Source organism: Anolis sagrei, chromosome 6 (assembly GCF_037176765.1).
Source record: "Anolis sagrei isolate rAnoSag1 chromosome 6, rAnoSag1.mat, whole genome shotgun sequence".
NCBI lineage: Eukaryota > Metazoa > Chordata > Lepidosauria > Squamata > Dactyloidae > Anolis > Anolis sagrei.
The window spans coordinates 9,798,629-9,820,433 of NC_090026.1; the positions used below are offsets into that span (position 1 = coordinate 9,798,629).

At 41.3% G+C, this 21,805-nt stretch overlaps 1 protein-coding gene across 1 annotated transcript in view; it reads right to left on the bottom strand.

Annotated features, from left to right (window-relative positions):
- Positions 1–20,168, bottom strand: part of LOC132779198 (uncharacterized) — a 51,719-nt gene extending 31,551 nt beyond the window's left edge. The window contains 11 exon segments of the mRNA XM_067469561.1: positions 959–1,273; positions 2,104–2,415; positions 3,014–3,322; positions 4,177–4,512; positions 4,830–5,159; positions 5,485–5,811; positions 6,534–6,836; positions 11,824–12,144; positions 13,647–13,958; positions 17,255–17,584; positions 19,884–20,168. Coding sequence (XP_067325662.1) covers positions 959–1,273; positions 2,104–2,415; positions 3,014–3,322; positions 4,177–4,512; positions 4,830–5,159; positions 5,485–5,811; positions 6,534–6,836; positions 11,824–12,144; positions 13,647–13,958; positions 17,255–17,584; positions 19,884–20,142 — 3,454 coding nt within the window. The 5' untranslated portion in view covers positions 20,143–20,168.
- Positions 20,169–21,805: the final 1,637 nt, after the last annotated feature.

A 21,805-nucleotide genomic window follows, 5' to 3' on the forward strand; every position in this document is an offset into this window, starting at 1 on the left:
TTGAAGGAAATGGTCCATTTATAAAACTTATTATAGTATCCATTTATTAAAGTGGGCAGAAGAGCATATTTACATTTGCAAATCTTTGCTTGATGTGCATGCACTGCAAACATTTCTATTATGTATATCCAAAATGTTGAATATACTCTTCTCTGAAGATGATGTTACAAAGGGAAGAGCCATGCATGCTACATTAAGCATCAACCACAGTTGCACATAGTAGGTCATTCAAACCAAAAAACATTGAGTCTAACACATAAGGAAAACATTCCCCATACTTTTCAAGGCAACACGCTCACCCTGAGATTCTTCTACCTCATTTTGAGGTCCTGAGAAGAGAGGCCATGCACTGAGATTTGGGAACCCCACTCTAAAATAATTTTTGGCACTTGAATTTGTTTTTAGTAGAGTCGACAAATTAATGTTTGTATGATGCATTATTTCTGGTTTAATGTTTTCAAATGTGATTTTCAATGTTATTGTTTTTAATCTGTTTACATCTTGATTTCCCAGACATATAGTACAAAAATACTAATAAAATTAAAATACCTGGTGAATATAGGTTTATTTAATGTATCCATTCATGGAGTTTTCATCCTGTCTAATAATCAAGGCCTTTGGTCTTATATATTGATAAAATAATAATAAAATAATGTCCTAGAGAATTATTGGTGCACTTCGTCAAATGTAAAGGGAAGACTTTGGTTGTGCAAAATTTCCATCCATTTATTGTATCAGAAGCATAAAAGGCCAGCCAGAAAAGAAAGAAAGAAACATCTCATGGATAATTAATTTAATGTAGAACTTTAAGATACATACAAAGTGAACATTAGACAAATGAAAATGCTAGAACAGCAGACTGGTCAAACCCAAGAAGTCAAGAAAGTGGAATCATTTTTCTAGCGCTGTGCCTTTAGCAGCTGGTAAGTCTAAACAGTGCAATTAAAGTGTGTTTTACCAGAGAGGGAACTGGCTCTTCTAGCTGTGATGTTTTCAGAGGAAATGTGGGCTACCAGGCATGAGTAGGTGATTCCTGTCATCCATTTGCTTGTGGGAACTTCGAGGATGTTCATTAGTGAGCATTTTTGTTTTTTGTGATCACATTTCAAACCATGGGCGTTGTAACCCTTTAGTGACATCCCTTCGTTCTCCTCCTTCCACTCCATAAAGATCTCTCCTGGGTAGAAATCTTTGGCCATGCACAGAAGGGTTACATTTGAGTCTTCACCGGATTGCTCGTGATGGAGGTAGACCTTTGGAGGCTTTATAGTGCCTATATTAGAAAGGGCAGAAAAAAGACCATGAACAAGAACAGAAATACGGTAGAATCCAAACTTAGGCACATAATAACACATGACTTTTATGCAACTTTACCAAACATTGCTTCTTCCTAGAGAAACGATAAAATTATGTGGTCAAAATAGGTGTGTGTTGATGCCAATATATGCCAAGTCATGGATCGAACTCCTTCATAGGTATACTTTCACCACCACCAAGTTGCAATTCCCACAATGTTCTCGCAAAATAATGAGAAATTTAGTGGCATAAAACAAATGTGATGTAGATATATAACCTAAGAACCATCAATGCGCCCAAAGCTTTACATTTCTATAGGGGTCATGATTTTGTTTAGTTTTATCTAGAATTAGCCGCAGTCTGTATATTCTGAGTAAGACGGGCCATCAATTCATTTTCAACTTCTAGGGCTTCATCAGTTGGAGCGAGGAGAAAGTGGAGGGAAGTGTCTTTCTTCATCTTTCCCCTTCTTGAGGGATGGCCATTCATCCCATTCATCCTTACCCATCTTTCCCCTACTTTCTCCCACCTGGAACCTGTAGCACCCAACTCCTGAAAAAGGGCTTTGGATTCAATTTCAATGTGCTTAAGAAATGGAGCTCCATGAATTCCCACTGGAAGTGCCCTCATGTCATGTGATGGCCTCCATGGGATTCCCATGGGCTCCATTTCCTAAACGAATGGAAGCAAACCCAAAGAACATCTAATGAGTTCCATACTTGCTTTACTGTTTAACTGAATTACCCAGCTATAATGACAGTGCTCCCTCTGTTCAACATCTCACCCAGCTTTTCTATTAGTTCTCACCATTCCATCTGAATTTGGTTTCTGTTGGCCCATCAGAAATGCTACAGGTGAACTCTGTGGTGGTGTTCCATTCAGTCAGATTCAACCAGAGTTTGCTGTAGATCCAAGATGTGCTGTTGGTTTCTTCCAAGACTTCAGTGTCATTTGCAATGACAGATTCTCCATCCATTGTCCAACTGAATGTTGCATTGGTGGTTCTATTCACTAGTTGCATCATACAGGTGACAGCTGCACTTTTGTTTATGAAGAGTTCTTCAAAGCTTGGCAGTTTCATTTTGATAGCTGTCTCATTATTGAGAGTTGGGACCATTCCTTGAAAAAGAAATCACCGTCAGACTACCAAACTGTTCTTAGAAGTACCCACAGTAATAACCTCTTTACACAGGGCTAAATTTGGTGTTATGTGCCGATTTAGCTCTGGTTACCAACCGAGCTGGAAACCATCAGATAATACTGCTGTGGCTCTGTGGATGAAGGAGGGCAGAGCCGGTGCATGCCACCACCAGGGCAACATGGGACAGCTCCTGTGTTGCCATTGCAATCCATGGGGGGAAGTCGTGTGATCATGTTTCCCTCCATATGATTGCCCTCACCTGGAGCCAGGTGATGTGGGGTATAGAGCGCCGGGTTCCCCATTACCCCAATGAAGTGGAGTGACGTCGGCTGCCATGTGACAAGGTCATAAATCTTACATCAGCCAGATAATAGCTACATACAATAATTTCTGCTTCTAACCCAACATACTCTTTTTTTGGACTAGTTCATAAGGCTTATGAATATGCTTATTAGCTGGACTTTCTAGCTTCCTGGAAGGATGACTAGATAATTTCCATTTCATTCGTGCTGAAGAAAATGGGATTTTTATATATCCTCTAATTATAGCAGGTATTTTCTGTATGATAGGACTTACCAGAAGAATGCAAGTCCTTCTTAACCAAGGTTGTGGTAGCGCTGTGATTTACTGTGCATGTATATGTCTCTGGCTTGCTCCATTCTTCTCCACTGACTAGCAAATCACAGCTCTTTTGGAATTTCCCATTAGCAAGGGGCACAAGAGTGGAAGAATCTGAACTACAGTTGAGAAGTTTTCCTTTGATGTGCCATTGAATGTCAATATTTTTGGGATAGAAGTTGGTAGCAAAACAGACAAGTTTCTGGCCTCCCCTGTCCTCTGAGTTGTGGAATGCCACCACTTGTGGGGGAGCTGGTTCCAGAAGATCTGAAATGAAATGGTTGATCTTGAGTTGCAAGCAGAACTTCTGAGGTTGAAGACTCTGTTTACTGTTGCTAAACAATAGGGCTGGCAACTAAGCAGATTTTCATCTACTTTCAAGCACATACACTTACACTAAAGGATGGGTAGGAGAATCTGATTAATGAGTTGTATGTGGTCCCCAAAGCCATTTCTGAAATCTCAAGGCCCATCCCCACCATTCACATATTTTTGGGATCTGCAGTCAACCAAAAGTCAACTTTCCATTTCAGAAAAAAGCCAATTTCTTTGATATAAATGATCTTTGAGGGGAGGGGTGAAGAGGAATAATAATGTCACAAGCTTGTCCCAAAACTTCTGATGAGTGTGGTGCCGTTTTGGCCACAAAGATGGGGTGAGCCACAACACTCCCATAAAACATCAATGCTGCACTCAATTCGGGTCAAGTAGTCACAATTTCTTCAAGATCACAGCTATGGTCCTCCTGACTTTCAGTAACAATTACTTTTAGAGGAGAATTTTTTGGGTGGTGAAAATACACGTACCTACATGTTTACTACCTAACAACCGCAATGTGCAAATGGCCATTCTTGCTCAAACACCACAGTCAGAGTTTTCTCACCATCGTAGGTAATCGTGGAAGCAGGGATGTTCCAGAAAGAAAGTTCAATATTCATCTGAGAATGTTGTACTGTGGTTTCTAAGTTTATGTGTGTCTATGTATTATAATTGTACTTTAAATCTCAGCCAAGTGACTTGGTCCAACAAACAAACTTTAGGTCTAGTGCACCAAATGATAATGTCTACTATGCAAGCCTAGGCTTTATGTTGTTGGCAGCAAATGGAGCACCCACACTTACCATATAAGGTTCTACTGATGTTCTTCAGGTCACTTAGGGACTCATGCCCCACAACACAGGTATATAGAGCTCTATTTTCCCATTCAGATGCTGGGACTTTCAGGATGCTTTGGGTGGTAAAGGTGGGACTTCCAGGTTCCACTACTGGAGGTCCAGTGATATATTGCGAGGTATCAATGGCCCTATTGTTCTTCTTCCACCTGACAAGTATTTCAGCTGGGGAAAACCCAGATATCACACAAGCCAGCCAAGCTACAGCTTGGGTAGAAGGTTGCATCAGTTGTGTTGTTGATGGAGTGATCAAGGAGAGGGATGGCTCTTTAATGAGACTGGAATCTATATGAAGGAGAATAGAAAGGAAATATTGGCAAATATGATTTTTGATGAGAAGTTGAAAGAGATGTGATGATGTTGGGTAGAGGAATGAATTGTATGGTTTACATGTCTTTAATTTTCATGATAAAAGCTTGAAAGCATATATTTCTAACCAAGAACCCAATTTTCCTTATACATATGTCTGATGACTGAAGTGTTCCATACATTTTCTTCTGTTAGTATGGAGAAAATCCAGTATCTAAGTTTTTAGGCACATTCTATGCCCATAGCTATTGGTTTTTCAATTGTCACCCTTGTCTTCTGAAATCTTCTCTCACCTTCATGTTTTTGGATGCTCTGTTTGATATCTGGGAAGAGTGCACAGGGATGAGAAATGATGCACTGGACTTTGCTTCCAGAACCCCAGACTTGACTGGTGATGTTCAAATGACTTTTTAAACTCTGGGTCCAGTTTGTGTAGCTTTTGATGTTTTCTGTTCTAGCATCCTTGGTGTGGTTGACATCATTCACCATCCAGGTGAGCATAACATGGTCCAGTTCATATCCTACTGCTAGACAGGTCAGGAGAGCTTTCCTGTGAGTGAGTAACATCTTGAGAGATGGCTTCAAGAGGTAGAGGCTGGGAGGTGGAATGCTATCTTTACATGCTATAGGGGAACAAAAGCCAAATGGTGATCTTTATGACGAATGCAGTGAAGCATTTTGAAATATATATATGACAATGTTACTTTCCAATGGTCTGACTTATTTACATTCTCAGAAACTATATGTTCAGCCTGATAATGCAGTCCAGACTTACATTGCATTTTCATTTAGTTTTATTCCTTGGCCTTCTTCCTGTTTCAGGTCTAACAGGATCCAAGGAGAGTAGGAATGGGATAACTAAACAAAAGTATGAATTTATGCTCTGGACAGAAATGAACCAAGAAGAGAAATGGAGAAAGAGGGAGAGTAACCATAATGGATGATCACCTGTGCACTTGCTGATATTGGCCGTCTGGATGTGTTTTGCTTCTGGTTGGGTCACCTTGCAAGTATACTCTTGTAGCTTGTTCCACTCCTTGAGGGGCACTGTCAGGTTGCTGCTAGTGTAGAAGTCATTCCCACTCTGTTGATATGCTTCTGGCTTTGGGGCTTGCTGAACCTTCCCTCCAACCTCCCAGGTGATTTGCATTTTCTCAAGTGAGTAGCCGTGGATGGAACAGAATAAGGTGATACTACTCCTGTTTCCCAGGCCTATGCTATGGCAGAAGGGTGTTGTGCTGAGGGACAGGCTGAGGGCTGTGGGTAGAATCCAGTCTAGACAAAGAAATACAGAAAGATCAACAAAGCATCTCATTTACAAGTTTATTTTGAACGTTTGATGAAAGCAAGAGCATTAGGAATAGTGTATAGATTTAACTAAGTAGGCTCTTGTGGTTTGAGTGCCCAAACCCAGTGGCAGTACAAGGAATGTGTTAAGGGGGTGCAAACCACACCAGGTAACACCATGAGTAGAGGTGACACAAAATGTCTGTCTATAAAACATTTGTGCTGTGTTTCAGCATGAATTTTTAAAAAATAAAATATTATTAATACCAAAGATATATCGCCTCCCCCTCTCTCCTTCCATTTCTCACCCCTTTGTATCTCAGTTTTTCACTTCTGCTTTTGTCTGTGATAAAACTGTTTAAACCCCCACATCTTTACCTCTTAGCCATCATTCAAATCTAGAAGATTTATTGGTTTGATCATTGGGCTACAACTCAAGGTTCAATTTGCTCCTCAGCCATAGGAACCCAATGGTTGACTTTGGGCAAATCACATACTCCCAACTACAGAAAATGCTTTTGAGGTCTAGTACATCAGAAATTACTTGAAGGTACACAACAACAATGACAATCCCAACATTGGATGTCCAACTGGTCCTGTATTTACTGGTTTGCTTAAGGTTTCAATAAAAGGTGATTTGACAAGCAGAGAGCTACAGCCCTACACATTTTGGCAATTTGATGATTATTGGTTTACAGTATTGCTGTTACCTTTCCTGGTGGCCTTCTTGATGACATTGGAATTTGTTTCTTTATGTACCACCTCACAAGTGTTGCTTTCTACCGCTTTCCACTGAGAAATTGGGATTTTAAGATGACTACTGGCTCTGTATGTTCCATCTGCCATGGCTTGTTCTGCGGAAGCTTCACTCCGGTTTTGTAGGCTACCTTTCCATCGAATGCTCACTTTTGAGGGTCTGTAGTTTGAAGCCATGCATTTCAGCATCACAGTTTTCTCCTTTTGGTCTATTGACTGCAGGAGTTCCACAAGAGGACGTTTAGGTTCAAAGAAGTCTGCAAAGAAATTAAACATTTCAGTAGCCATAATAATAAAAAACATAACAAAAGAGTATCGTTAGAAGTTGTACCAAGAAGATGCCAATTTACCTGGATTAAGCAAAAGGAATTCCTCAGGTAGACAAACAAAAGAAATGGAGCAATTCTTCATGAGTCAAGCAAGGCGAACAGCAAACCAGGATCTTGCATATCTTCCTGGAGTAGGCAGTAGAAGTTATCACTGCTGTGTGACAGGCGTAAGAAGCAAAGAGAACAGAATTCTCTCTATGCGCAGAGATTATAGCTGGAGCCATAAAACTGAACAGATGTATCCACCAATTCTTGTGGTGAATGAACTTCAACATGTAGAATTTTGCTCAAGCCACGGCGAGAAAGATCTTCAAAAATTTTGGGCAAAATAGAAATTTTATGTAATATTTACTTTTGGAGCAAACTTTGACTTTTTTGGCTGCATTAACAACATAAAATAAAGAACTGACACCTTATAAATTGGTACTTTTTGGCAAATGCTTATTTACTTAGGTGATCCTTTGCTGCTCAAATATGATAGCCTTCCAAGTGTAGGGTCGTGGCAGTGGATTCGTTGGTGACTGTAGAGCCCTATTCTTGACCCACATATTCTTCCACAGTGAGGACATCGGTTTCCAGGCGAAAGGCAGTTCTGGTCAGGCTTGGCTTGACCCCCCCTTCGTCCTCTTGGCACATTTCTCCCTTTCACCCTCCATTTGTGCCTCTTCAAATTCCATAGCACTACTGGTCACAGCTGACCTCCAGCTAGAGCCTCCAGTTCTTGGTGTCTATGCCACAGTTTTAAGATTAGCTTTAAGCCCATCTTTAAATCTCTTTTCCTGTCCACCAACGTTCCATTTTCCATTATTGAGTTGGGACTATAGTGACTGTTTCATTTGGCGTTTGGACAACATGGCCAGTCCAGTGGAGTTGATGGTGTAGGAGCATTGCTTCAATGCTAGTGGTCTTTGCTTCTTCCAACATGTTGACATTTGTCCGCCTCTCTTCCCAAGAGATTTGCGGGATTTTCCAGAGGCAACGCTGATGGAATCATTCCAGGAGTTGAGTGTGACATCTGTAGACTGTCCACGTTTCGCAGGCATATAGCAGGGTTGAGAGGACAATAGCTTTATAAACAAGCACCTTGGTCTCCCTACAGATGTCCCAATCCTCAAACATTTTCTGCTTTATTCAAAAAAACCGCTGCACTTGCAGAGCTCAGACGGTGTTGTATTTCAGTGTCAATGTTGACTTTTGTGGAGAGGTGACTGCCAAGGTAGCAGAAATGGCCAACATTTTCTAACATTACACCATTAAGCTGGATTTCTGACATTGCAGAGGAATTGGCTGGTGTTTGCTGGAAGAGCACTTTTTTCAATGTTCAATGAGAGGCCGAGCTTCTTGTACGCTTCTGCAAAAGTGTTTAGAATGGCTTGTAGGTCTTCTTCTGAATGCACACAAACTATGTTATCATCAGCATGTTGGATTTCTGTAAAATATGTTGTGACCTTAGTTTTGGCTTTCAATGTGCTGAGGTTAAATACTTGCCATCTGTCTGATAGATTATTTCCATATAATCATGCAGTGTATGGATCAATCTTAGATGTGTATACTGATGGAGTCTACTTAGAGGTAGCATGCAAAGGATTTCAGATTCAAAAATATGAGTTTTGTAGCAGTTGAGGAAAGAGGTGAAAATAGCCATAGGGAAGCAATATGAGACAGCAGAAACAGGATACTTGTGTTTGTTCTTCTAGGGTGCATCTATACTGTAGAATTAATACAGAATTAATGAGGATTTTAACTGCCATGGATCAATGATATAGTATCATTGGAGTTGAAGTTTGGAAGAGGCAGCAAGGCTTTTGGCAGAGATGTAAAATGGCAAATCCCATTATTCCATAGCATTTAGCCATGTCAGTTAAAGCAGTATCAAACTGCATTCGTTTTACAGTGCAGATGTACCCCTATGCATTTTGACACAAGGTCAATGTTTGCAAAGAGAAGGCACACAACAATTCACAATCAACGAAGGCCTTAGGTATTTTTCTTATGTTGATGGCAGCACTTTCCAGCTGCACCATGAAGGCCTGTGTTTAATACCTAAAAATGATCATTTTCGGACATTGTGGATCATTGGCAATAAAAATCTTCATTCTGTCTCACAAAACTTCATTCCAAAGAGAGTGAACAATTCATTATAGATTGTTGTTGTTTTGCCGTCTGAGTCAGGTTTGTGTTCATCACACAGTGTTTTGCTACCTGAAGCTCTTTAGGCAAATGTGTGAACTCTCCCCATTGAAAAGGATACAATCGGGCAAAGTGATATGAAAACTCTCTCGATTGTGTTTGATTTTGATGGCTATTTTGCACATTGCAGTTCTTCACTAGAAACGTTTGAATGGTATTTGTTTGTGGTCAGGTCCAGACACTATTTTGAAGCCATTTTCTATTTGTATTTGTTTTTAGAGGTGAAGGTTCGATGCTACAGAAACAACAAACATTTCTTTGAATCTACAAATATAGGTCAGAACCCTGTTGGAACCTTTAGCCTTCGTAAGTGAACTTGTGCCTGTGGGAATACGAAGTGCACCATTGTGTAATGTCTTTATTCGGGGTAGAGGGATACTATTACATTACTATCTAGCAGAACTGTCAAAGTGCCCAATTGCATACTGGTGTGCAATGCATATTAGTGCATGGTACATACCAGCATACAATTTGCATTGCACACCAACATGCATTGCAAACCAATGCACATCAGACATTTTTGCTAGTGCCCCGTCATGCTTCTTTGTAATTCAGTAAAGGGGTTTCTTAGTGCCCTTGTTATATACCTAAGTATATGTAGAGTTAAGTATGTAGCAGGTTATATACCCTTGTTATATACCTAAGTATATGCATATGTAGAGTTACGTATGTAACAGGTTATATAGAATTCTAGCAATGCTATAATGTCGCTATGGTTGTGCTACAGATGTGAGTGTAAACAGAACACATGTTGTCTCACCCTATGCCCAGATCTAAGTAGGCCATCATTCTTGGGGCTAGTCTTCTTCACCTCTCTGTTAAGACTTGTGGGTTTATTGTTATGATATCACATCACAGCAAAATAGGATTGTAAATCTTAACTTATTTTATGCTTGCATGGAAGAGTGAATTGTTCCAGAAGTTCTCTCCTCAACTGGCAAGATTATGAGTTTTTCAATATTTTTTGCACACCAGTACTTGTTTTGTGAATATTTTATACAAAATACATTGTTTTCTGCACAGAATTGGATTTTAGACAATAAATAAGCTATTTTCGAAGGCTTTCATGGCCAGAATCACTGGGTTGTTGTAGTTTTTTTCAGGCTATATGGCCATGTTCTAGAGGCATTTTCTCCTGACGTTTCGCCTGCATCTATGGCAAGCATCCTCAGAGGTAGTGAGGTCTGTTGGAACTAGGAAAATGGGTTTATATATCTGTGGAATGACCAGGGTGGGACAAAGGATTCTTGTCTGTTAGAGCTAGGTGTGAATGTTTCAACTGACCACCTTGATTAGCACTTGATGGCCTGGCTGCTGAAATTGTCTACATGCAGAAAGCCGCCCTGAGCCCCCCCCCCCCCCCCGGGGTGAGAAGGGCGGGGTATAAGTAAGTGAAATAAATAAATAATAAATAAGGAACCATGAAAATGAACAAAATCTGGCTACCAGTATTTAAAAACTCTAAAATTACAACAGAAAAACAAAAGGGAAACAATCTGGGACATCTAATCACCTCTCAACAAAGATTGCCCCAGGCACTGCCAGGCCATCAAATGCTAATCAAGGTGGTCAGCTAGCTCCAACAGACAATACTCCTTTGTCCCACCCTGGTCATTCCACAGATATATAAACCCATTTTCCTAGTTCCAACAGACCTCACTACCTCTGAGGATGCTTGCCATAGATGCAGGCGAAACGTCAGGAGAAAATGCCTCTAGAACATGGCGATATAGCCTGAAAAAAACTACAACAACCCAATAAATAAGCTGTTCAAATACGCAGAAGTTCTGAATTATTAACAAAAATCACAATTTTGTCCCCTCAAATTTTTAATTATATAAGAGATGAGTGATATTTGTTTTGGTAGAATGTCACAGTATAGTTGTGATGTTTTTCAGATCAAGAATAAGAGAATTTGTAGGTGTTCTTAATAATCTGAATATGGTACAGGTTTATTATTGTGGAAGGAGATAGAAAACCCATCTGAATCATGCCAAGTCTTGCAGGATGCAGGCGGCTTTTTCTCTGCAGCTATATCAGTGGTTATGTTATGAGTGTGACATTACCTTATGAAAGACTGCACTAGCACAAGAAGAAAAGAACATGTGCAAGAATGACTGAATCCTATGCCCCTTTTGCCTTATCCCATAGACTTCAACTGGGCTCTTCTGATCTTTCTAACCTCAGTAACTACCCCAGAAGTTTCACTAGCCAGTTTAACCTTTGAAATCTTTTCTTTTTCAAAAGTGATTCCAAACCTTAAATCGGCACATTTTACATTCTCAAAAATGAATTCAATTTAACCCTTCAGCCAAATGGGCATTGCTGGTATTTCCTAGGAATTTCATGAAATCTGCCTCCAACTTTCTGCAGTGGGATTCCAATTAAATGACATCTAGTCACGTTAACTCAGAAGCTGGTAAGGCAACGAGTGGGAAAGATATTGCGCTGCCTGGGTAGGGATGGCTAGCAGTTTGCCATATAAAGTATTTGATCCATGGTTTGCCCCCTTGGTCCTATCTATTTGCTGGACTTGTTTCAAAAAGTTCCCGTCATAACCTGTTGAAAGTTGAAATTTAGAAGAAAAACCAATCTGAGTGATACCGTTACTGATTTCATGAGACCATGCTCTAGGCTTACTTACCATTTATTTCCAGGCAGAACAAAAGTTGTGGGTGGGCAAATCTGGTTGGCACATGCATAGTAAATTTCATCCTGTACTTACCCATGGGCACATTTTCACTGGCGGTGATAGGCTTATCAGAAGAGGAATGGTGGACCACGCAGCTATAGCGGCCACCCTTGCCCCCTGGTTCATCTCTCCCAATGTTCAGAATACTATAGGTGGTGTAGACGTTCCCAGCCGCTGTTGTCATCCCATTGTTGTACAGGGTCTCATTTAAGGACGTGCCATTTTTCTTCCATGAGATACTAATTTCCTCTGGGTAAAACCCACTCACGTCACAGATGAGAATCAAGGCCACGGCATTCTTGAGTGAGATGTCAAGGGGAGCTCGAGAAATGGCAACAGAGGGCTTCGTAGTATCTAAATGGAACCAAGAAAGAGAGATACATTTTGGTGCAAAGCTGTTAATTATGAAACCATAGAATCACAGAATCATAGAGTTGGAAGAGACCTCATGGGTCATCCAGTCCAACCCCTTGCCATGCACATCACTCTCCTAACAGTTTGTAATCTAAATAATTAAAAATCAGAGAAACAGATAATCTTCAAATGTCTGTCAAATATTTCAATGGTGCAAGTTGTCTTTTGAGAGCCCTAATGTTTCCTGAATATATTCATAAATCTGTTTTTTCCATGGCTGATCACTGTCATTGTTTATCCTCTCTGTTGTCAATTTTCATGCTGACTACTCCTATCTTTCACCTTTCTCATATGTATCCAGTAGAGTTGTGTGCAGAATTAATTCCTACCCATTTTTTTCTCATGTCTTCCATTTATTTCTTTGGGAGCATGGAATGGGAACCACCTCCCTGCATGGAAATCTTCGTGACATGAAAGCCTGATTTCATGTGCAGTCAAACTTGCTTCATTGCCTTGGAAAGAGAGTGTGCGTGTGTTGGGGGGTGTGTGTGCAGGTAGGCCCAGAACTTGGCTGTAGGCACACTCTGAGCCTACCTGCATGCCCCGCCACAAAAGTATGTATGGCGTGGAGTGCAGGTAGGCCCAGAGCTTGGGTGCAGGCATGTTCCGGGCCTCTGAGAGTGCATGTATGGCGGGGCATGCAGGCAGGCTGGGAGCACAGCTGTAGCTGAGTGCCTCTTACTCTTGAGTAGAAACCGCAGGTGCCAGGTAAGAAGAATAGAAACCTGCATATTGGGAAGGGGAGCCAGTGGGTGGAGAAGCTCCTCCCCAAATAATGGTCTGATTTTTGGGACCCCAAACTGAAAACGAATATCTACCCTCCCAATTTCAGGAGGGTTCAAAAAAAAAAAAACAGATTGGGGCTGGGACACAAAACAGGGCAGGGTTTATCTTGAATGCACAACTTTAGTATCCAATCCTTCAGCAATTGCATAGTGAATAGGGTGCTGCCTTGTATCTATGAATTCTCAATATTCAGGTAGCCATTCAGAGTTGGCTGGGCAGTAATATAATTGATATCAAAAAGAGTTCACATGATGTTGTCCTCAGTCTGAATGAACAAACACCATAGTCAACCCAGGATTGTCTGAATCAATTCTGCCCCTGCCTTATGGAATTCCTTGCCACCCTATATGAGAGCCATGCGTGACTTAGGACCTTTTACTCTAGCACTTAAGACCTGGCTTTTTACTAGAGCATTTGATCTCTGTTAATTTTTAATTTCTGTATGTATGTATTTTATCTTTTACAATTTAGCTGTAAATTGCCTAGAGCATTCTCGGGTGGAGGGTGATTAATAAGTAATTAAATATGATGATATGATGATGATGAATTCTGACTAAAATGCACAGTATGGACAGTATTTCTGCTCCAGATAATGATACTGTTTGAAAATCCTCCTCCTTATAGCTCAGCAGTTAGGTCCAGATACCCGCACTCACGTGTGTCATTTTTGATGGTTAAGTTTTTGACGTCATTTTCATAGCAATGTCCACCTATTTCACAAGAGAAGGTGGTGCCCTTTTTCCATTGTTCCATAGATACCGGGTGGGTACTTATCACATGTTGATTTCCATTAGCTTCTGTCTTCTCCAAGGGGCCTTGAGGGCTGGGTTTGCCATCAACATGCCAGCTTATTTGGATGTTTCCAAGATTGGGTCCAACCACAGAGCACATGACTCTTGCTGTCCCTTCAAGCAGCTTTCTATAGGAAGGCTTTGTGATGGAGACAATAGGTTGTCTCACTAAGCAAGCTGGGGTACAATCCAAGAGAGAGAGAGACAGAGAGAGAGAGAGAGAGAGGGAGGGAGGGAGGGAATAGATTAGTTTATTATTTATATAAATAAAAATGTAATGTTCGTTTGTGGGATTAACAAAACACAAAAACCACTGGACGAATTGACACTAAATTTTAGATACAAGACACCTAACAACCCAATGTATGTCCTTCACTCAAAAATTGATTTTGTCATTTGGGAGTTGTAGTTTGCTGGGATTGATAGTTCATCTACATTCAAAGAGCATTCTGAACCCCACCAACGATGGAATTGAACCAAACTTGGCACACAGTTCTCCCATGACCAACAGAAAATACTAGAAGGGTTTGGTGGGCAGTGTCCTTTGGTTATGGAGTTGTAGTTCACCTACATCCAGAGATCACTGTGGACTCAAAATATAATGGATCGGGACCAAACTCTACACGAATACTCAATATGCCCAAATGTGAACACTGGTGGAGTTTGGGGAAAATAGAATCTTGACATTTGGGATTTGTAGTTGCTGGGATTTATAGTTCACCTACAATCACAGAGCATTCTGAACCCCACCAATGATAGAAATGGGCCAAACCTCCCACACAGAACCCCATGTGGGCCACAGCAATGCGTGGCAGGGGACGGCTAGTATATAATATATTGTCTTTAGCCCAAATTCTATGCATAAGTAATGTAACTCCAAGAACTAATTGGGGTTTTGGACCACTGTTAATTCAGATTGTATTAAGGAATTAAGAATCAGTGAAATGTCTCCAGATAATGTGGTTCCAAGTAGTGTTGCTTTTTGCAATCCTGACTTCCATTTTTATTATGGTTCTTGGCAATATTTGCCCTTTGTAATATGCTCACAAGTATTTATTTCCTTTTTTAAAAAACTTGCCCTGGAGGAAGTGACGGGTTAGAAACAATAGAATGCAATTATATACATCTGCTGATAGAAGCAGCAACATCAGTGAGTCAAGGAGATGGGTGAGATCTGTTCCACACTGGGCAAGCTGCTGAGTATCCATGCCCAGTGTGGAACAAATCTCACCACGCTGAAACAGTGGATGTGGCTCTTAATGAGACAGGCCACATTATCATGGGGTGTCTGTGCCCTACACCACTGAAGAAATTACACTGTTTAGCCGGTATTGCAGCACCTGATATCTGCTGGGAAGTAGCAACCAATAGTGAAAGGAACAAGGCAGTGATATCTCTGGCCCATTCCCTGTTCGGATATTAGTCAGCACGCCAATGACTTAAATCAAGAAATAGTTTTCTAAGATCTACAGAGACACTCACTGGAACACCTCAGCAAGCAAGAGTCCAAAAGTGGAAGGCTAAAACACAGAACCTCAATAAATGGCTGATACCAAATAAAAGACTCCCCCCCTGGGCACACAGAAAAATGGGTGACTTGGAAGGCGCTGAACAGACTGGCACCACGAGATGCAGACCTAACCTTAAGAAATGGGGCTACAAAATGGAATCCACGGCATGCGAGTGTGGAGAAGAGCAAACCACAGACCGCCTATTATAATGCAGGCTGAGCCCTGCCACATGCACAATGGAGGACCTTCTTAAAGCAACACCAGAGGCACTCCAAATGTCCAGCTACTAGTCAAAGGACATTTAATAGAATGCCAAGTTTGCAAACTTTTTTTTGTTTTTCTGTTTTAAAATACAATACAACTGTTTGGTTTGCTCCTGATATGATAAATAAATAAAGGAGGTGGGTCTCCTCTCTCTGCACCCAGAACATAATGTTCTCTTCTCTTCTTCCTTCGTTCTAAATGCATGTTCTATCCAAAACTGTCCCCAGGAGGGGTTCCTTAGCCTTCTGGAGTAGGTATTAATCATTTACATAAGATGCTTAAGGAAATTACTCCCACCTCAATATGTTTATCAGAGAATTACAATATTCTGTCCAGTCCATCCCTATTCTGCCATGCAGGAGGACACAATCAAAACACTCCCGACAGATGAGGCAGATTTTGTTTAACAAGGCCAGAGAAGGAGGAGTCCACCACATTTCAAAGCAGTAAATTCCACTGTTGAATACCTCTTACTACCAAGAGGTTTTTCCCTAACTCTTAGGTGGAATCTCTTTTTCTATTGTATAAATCTATTGCTTAGAAAACAAGCTGGTTCCCTCCTCATGATGTCACACTTTCATAATTAAACATGGCTGTCATGACATCACTTAACATTACCTCGTGGAGGCTAAATATACCCAGCTCCTTAAACTACTCCTCAAAGGGCTTGGTATCCAGACCTTTGACCATTTTGGTTATCCTCCTCTGGACACGTTCCAGCTTGTCTATGTCCTTGAATTGTGGTGCCTAGAACTGGACCCCATATTCCAGGTGGAGTCTGATCAAAACAGAATATAATCCATCACTATATGGATGTAGCATTGCATGTACACAATTGTGTCCTGGGCAATGGGATCACTTTTGACAGTAAAATTAGTAGTTGTAAAGACGTGTATCCAGGCTGGGAGCAGAACTGGAAGGGCGGGAAGGCTTAAAGCTCATGTGTACTCTATTCTCAGGTTCTCATCATACTCTGTGTATAGAGGAGGGTGACTGAAATGATCAAAGGCCTGGAAACCATGCACTATGATGAGCAACTTAAAGAGTTGGATAGGTTTTGCCAGCAGAACAGATAATTGAGAGAAGACATGATCACCATAGTTAAACCGCTTTGAATCCTCTAAATTGGTGAGAAAAGCGGTGTATAAATACTGCAAATAAATAAATAAATAAAATATTTGAAAGGATGTCATGAGGAAGAGGCACCAGACTTGTTGACATTGAATTTTGGAGACTATGACTCAATGGTGCCATGGGTTTGAATGACAGGAAAGGATATGCCACCTGAACATTCAAAAGAACTTCCTGTCAGTAAGAGCTGTTTGACAGTGGAACTCACTGCCTGGGAGTATGGTGGAAGCTTCTTCTTAGGAGACTTTTGAACAGAGGTTGGATGGCTATCTGTCGGGGGTGCTTCGATTGTGTTTTTCTCCAAAATTTTGCACTGAATGGCCCAACTCTATGGTTCTGTGGGTTCACCCTGCTTCTCCTCCCCAGTATAAACCAAATATATGAACAGCTGCTGCTAGATGTTGAAAGTGTAGTCTAGTGTGGGTCTCAGATCTAGAACCTGCCAAACTTTGCTGTTCACAACCTGGATAGTTTTGAATAACCCACCCTGATCATGTCAATTGCTCATTTGTTTTCCCCCCAGGCACCTGTCATTCCTCATCTATCCTTATTGCTGCCAATGCTCACCCTGGCACTTGCTGGTGTTGTACATTGTCACATTCTGGCTGCCCGGTGGGCGAGTCACTTTACAGGTATATCGGTCTCCGTTCTCCCAGCTGTCTTTGCTGATATTCCGGCGGACAAAGCTGGAGAAACCATTGTCTTTATCGGCAGTCAGTTCTGCCTCCACTTTCTTTGGCTCCACTTCTCCATTTATCAACCATTCCACGCTGGCTTTTCCGGGACCGAGACTCCGAAGGAGACATACTAGCTCCAGGCTGGCCTCTGTCTCCTGTTCACCGCAGTTGGGGGTTAAGATCTGAACCTGGACTGGCTTTGGGCTTTGCCCAATGCAATCTGAGAATAAAGGGTAGGAAAAAAAGCTGACAATAGGAACTTCAATACATTGAATACTTTCTAATAAATACATATATGAGATACTTCGATTGCTACAATCTATACACACAATAAATGTGTTTGTGATGGAGGTGTTGTCTTACACAGACAGCCTTCTGCCTCCACAAACAGGCAATAGTTCCAAGTGCTGAGAAGCCTCCAAAGGCATTCCCTCAACTGACATTGCAGGCTATAGCGAGCGCCATGAACCTGTAGCCCAAACCTTGCCAATGTCCTCCCCAAATACTATGGCCCACCACAAGAGGCGGCTCAACCCATTACGCAAAGTAAGCATTTGCAGTATAGTTGATTTTGCCCAGGGGCGCTCTGGAGGCACTCTTGGGGGAAAATAGATCTCGACATATGCGAGTTGTAGTTACTGGGATGTATAATTCACCTACAATCAAAGAGCATTCTGAACTCCACCAATGATGGAATTGAACCAAATATGGCACACAGAACTCCCACGACGAACAGAAAATATATATCAGTGATTGGTTGGGGGGCGGGGCGCCAAAATACTGTTTGCTTACCATTGAAAATTACCCAGGGCCGCCTCTGCCCACCACCCAAGGAATGCTTTCATTTGGGGAAAGTTTCATCCTACATTTGATGTGTTTCCTCCACCACAAGCATGCATCCCAGGGTTCCTTGTGTGAAATTTGCATGACCCCGCCCACTGCCTCTCTTTTAACTTTTTCCTACCCTTTCCTATGACACACAGCAAACACAGAGGAATTGATCAGCAACTGAACAGACTGGAGAGGTCTGACAATGGACCTGGACCAAACTTGGCACAACTGAACATACTGCAGGGATTTGGTCAAAATGACCTTGATTTTGGAAGGTGTAGTTCACCTGCATCCTGAGAGCATTGAACCCAGCTGATGACAGATTTGGACCACACTTGTCACACAGACCCAACATGGCCAACAGTAAATATTGGCAGGATTTGGGGGTGACTACCCTTGGCATGTGGGAATTGTAGTTCACTCATATCCAGACAGCACTGAACCCAGCTGATGGCAGATCTGGTCCAAACTTGGCAACATGGTCAACTGTGCATATAGACCTGGTTTGGGGAAGATTGCCCCACAATTCTGGGAATTATAGTTCACTCACATGATTATGTATTTTCTAATGGGAGCATCATAAAAATGAAATCAAAGACTGTCTTTTCCCTAATAAATAGTGTTACGAATTAAGTAAATGATATTACCTAATTTTTTAAATAACCTGGGCACCGCCAGGTACCCAAGCTAGTACAGAAATAAAACAGGCACTAAAAAATATAGACAGAACCTAACAAATAAAATACATTTAAAAGCACTTCAACATGCCCAATTAAAACCAATATTCTAAAAATCATTGACTGAAGTCAAACTGCCTTTCAAGTTCTGGTTAAAAGCTGGCAGAGAGAATGTTAAGAATATGTCTGTCTGAAGCTATTCTACATATGGTTGCCATACATCTGAGCTTCAATTCAAGGGGATCAAAGAAACCATTTAGGGTTTCTTTGATCCCCTATAGATATTTTAGGTGGCTGGAAGTTACATTCAGGTGCTGAAGCAGTACTTTGTCGCTGTTTTGGAAATCTCCTCACAGTATTTTGGGAGCAAAATGTTTCCCTCCTTGCCTCACTTGTATCCACAGTTGAAAAAAGTGCTATATATATGTCATATACTACGTATACCTATAATTTGGCCCCCAGCAGTGTCAGATTTAAACACCGAGCACAATCCACTTTTCTTTTGCTTTAGATTTTACATGCTGCTCGAATACCTGATCACTGTCTCCCAAAGCAGTTACTCTATTCTGAACAGGAAACATAATGTTGGTGGACACAAAAAGAGATTTAAAGATGTGCTTAAAGCCAACCTTAAAAAAAGTGGCATAGACACCAAGAACTGGGAAACCCTGGCCCTTGACCGCTCTAGTTGGAGGTCAGCTATGATCAGCAGTGCTGTAGAATTCAAAGAGGCACAAATGGAGGGTGAAAGAGAGAAATGTGCCAAGAGGAAGGCATGTCAAGCCAACCCTGACCAGGACCGGCTTCCATCTGGAAACCGATGTCTTCACTGCAGGAGAACATGCGGATCAAGAATAGGGCTCTGCAGCCACCTTCAGACCCACCACCAAGACAACACATCTGAAGACCATCATCCTCAAGCTCAAGCCTAAGTAAAGTAGACCTGTTTGACATTTCTCTTTGTACTTGGTGTGGTCAGTTTGTTGTATGGGCACCTGGGAATCACCTTACCTTTATAATTGATGGTTACTGAAGGCCCGTTCTCTTTGGAACCAGTGGAACGCTTTACTTTGCACGTATATGGTGTTGTTGTAAACTTAGAGACAGCAACAGACACCCTGCTGGAACGGTATGACGTCTTTCCATTTTGGATCGCAAGTGGGAAATGCGTCTTCTCATCACCATCAGGTTCCCATTCGATATCTAAAGCCTCTATAGGAAATCCAGCAAGGAGGCAGCCAAACATTACTCTTTCTTGGGATGCCCTCATTTCAGAGTTGCAGCAGGACAGCAGAGGGAACAGAGCAGGAGCTTCATTGTCTTCTGTAGGAAAGTACAAAAGACATGCATGGTAATGGCAAAAACACAAGACAACAGAAACAAATCCTGAATAGTTTGCAATTTACACTAAATTAGTCATTCCAACTTAGCGGCCTCTATACTATGGAATTAATGCAGTTTGACACCACTTTAACTGTTGTGGCTCAATACTAGGGAAGCATGGGAGTTGCATTAATTCTACAGTGTAGATGCACCCTTAGAAGACTTTGGTAAGTATTTTCCATTTTCTGCCCCCCTCCACTCAATACACATTACATAACGTCCTAGTAGATACTAGGCATGGGCAATCCATGGTTCTAAATGGGTGGCGCAGTGGGTTAAAGCCCTGTGAAGGCAGGACTGAAGACCGACAGGTCGCAGGTTCGAATCCGGGGAGAGGCGGGTGAGCTCCCTCTATCAGCTCCAGCTCCTCATGTGGGGACATGAGAGAAGCCTCCCACAAGGATGATAAAAACATCAAAATCATCTGGGCGTCCCCTGGGCAACGTCCTTGAAGACAGCCAATTCTCTCACAACAGGATGCTCCTGACACGACACACACACACACAAAAAAAGGTTCTAAAATACTTACAAAAGTAAAGGACGCTCTGCTTTGCTTCTAAAGTGTTTCTAAAGTTAGTACATTGCTTTTGAAGTGTTGCTAAAGTTATGGTGGTGAAAATTTCAGAACTCTAACAAAACTTTCAAAATGTAATTATTTCGTTATTGGCAATTTTTATGACAGAACCAATTAGGAACTGCCAATTATAACAAAATTTTGAAAGTTTTGTTAGAGTTCTGAAATTTTCACCACCATAACTTTAGCAACACTTTAGAAGCAAAGCACCAGCAACCCCTAGTTTTGTAAGTACTTTAGAACCATTTAGAACCACGGATTGTCCATGCCTAGTAGATACACTTAGTCCTCCACATTCGCTGGGGCGCAGGAACCTGTACAAAAGTAGAAAAATTATGAATAAAAAACCCACTTTTTTTTAAACCGGGAAGACCTAGAGATATCTAGAGACACAACATATTAATCAAATCTGTGAATAATTTCATTCAATTTTACTTACATAGATTTCATTGTGGTTGAATGTTATCCTTATTTTATTCTATTTGACTTTTGTCTCTAACAGCACAACTCAAAATAGGGCTCTGAGGATCTTTGCTAGTCTGTGAGCCAATGAAGAGTTTCCAAGATAGGAAAACAAGTAGAGTTCCAGACAATGTGCATCAACATGATACCAGTCCCTGACACATTATGAAGGAAAATTATGCTCTTACCCATGAGATACCATGTTTGTCAATAATGTCTTTTAAACTAACAACAATAACAATAACAATAATAATAATAATAATAATAATAATAAATTGTCGAAGGCTTTTCATGGCCGGAATCACTGGGTTGTTGTAGGTTTTTTTGGGCTATATGGCCATGTTCTAGAAGCATTTTCTCCTGATGTTTCGCCTGCATCTATGGCAAGCATCCTCAGAGGTAGTGAGGTCTATTGGAACTAGGAAAATGGGTTTATATATCTGTGGAATGAGCAGGGTGGAGCAAAGAACTCTTGTCTGTTGGAGCTAGGTCTGACTGTTTCAACTGACCACCT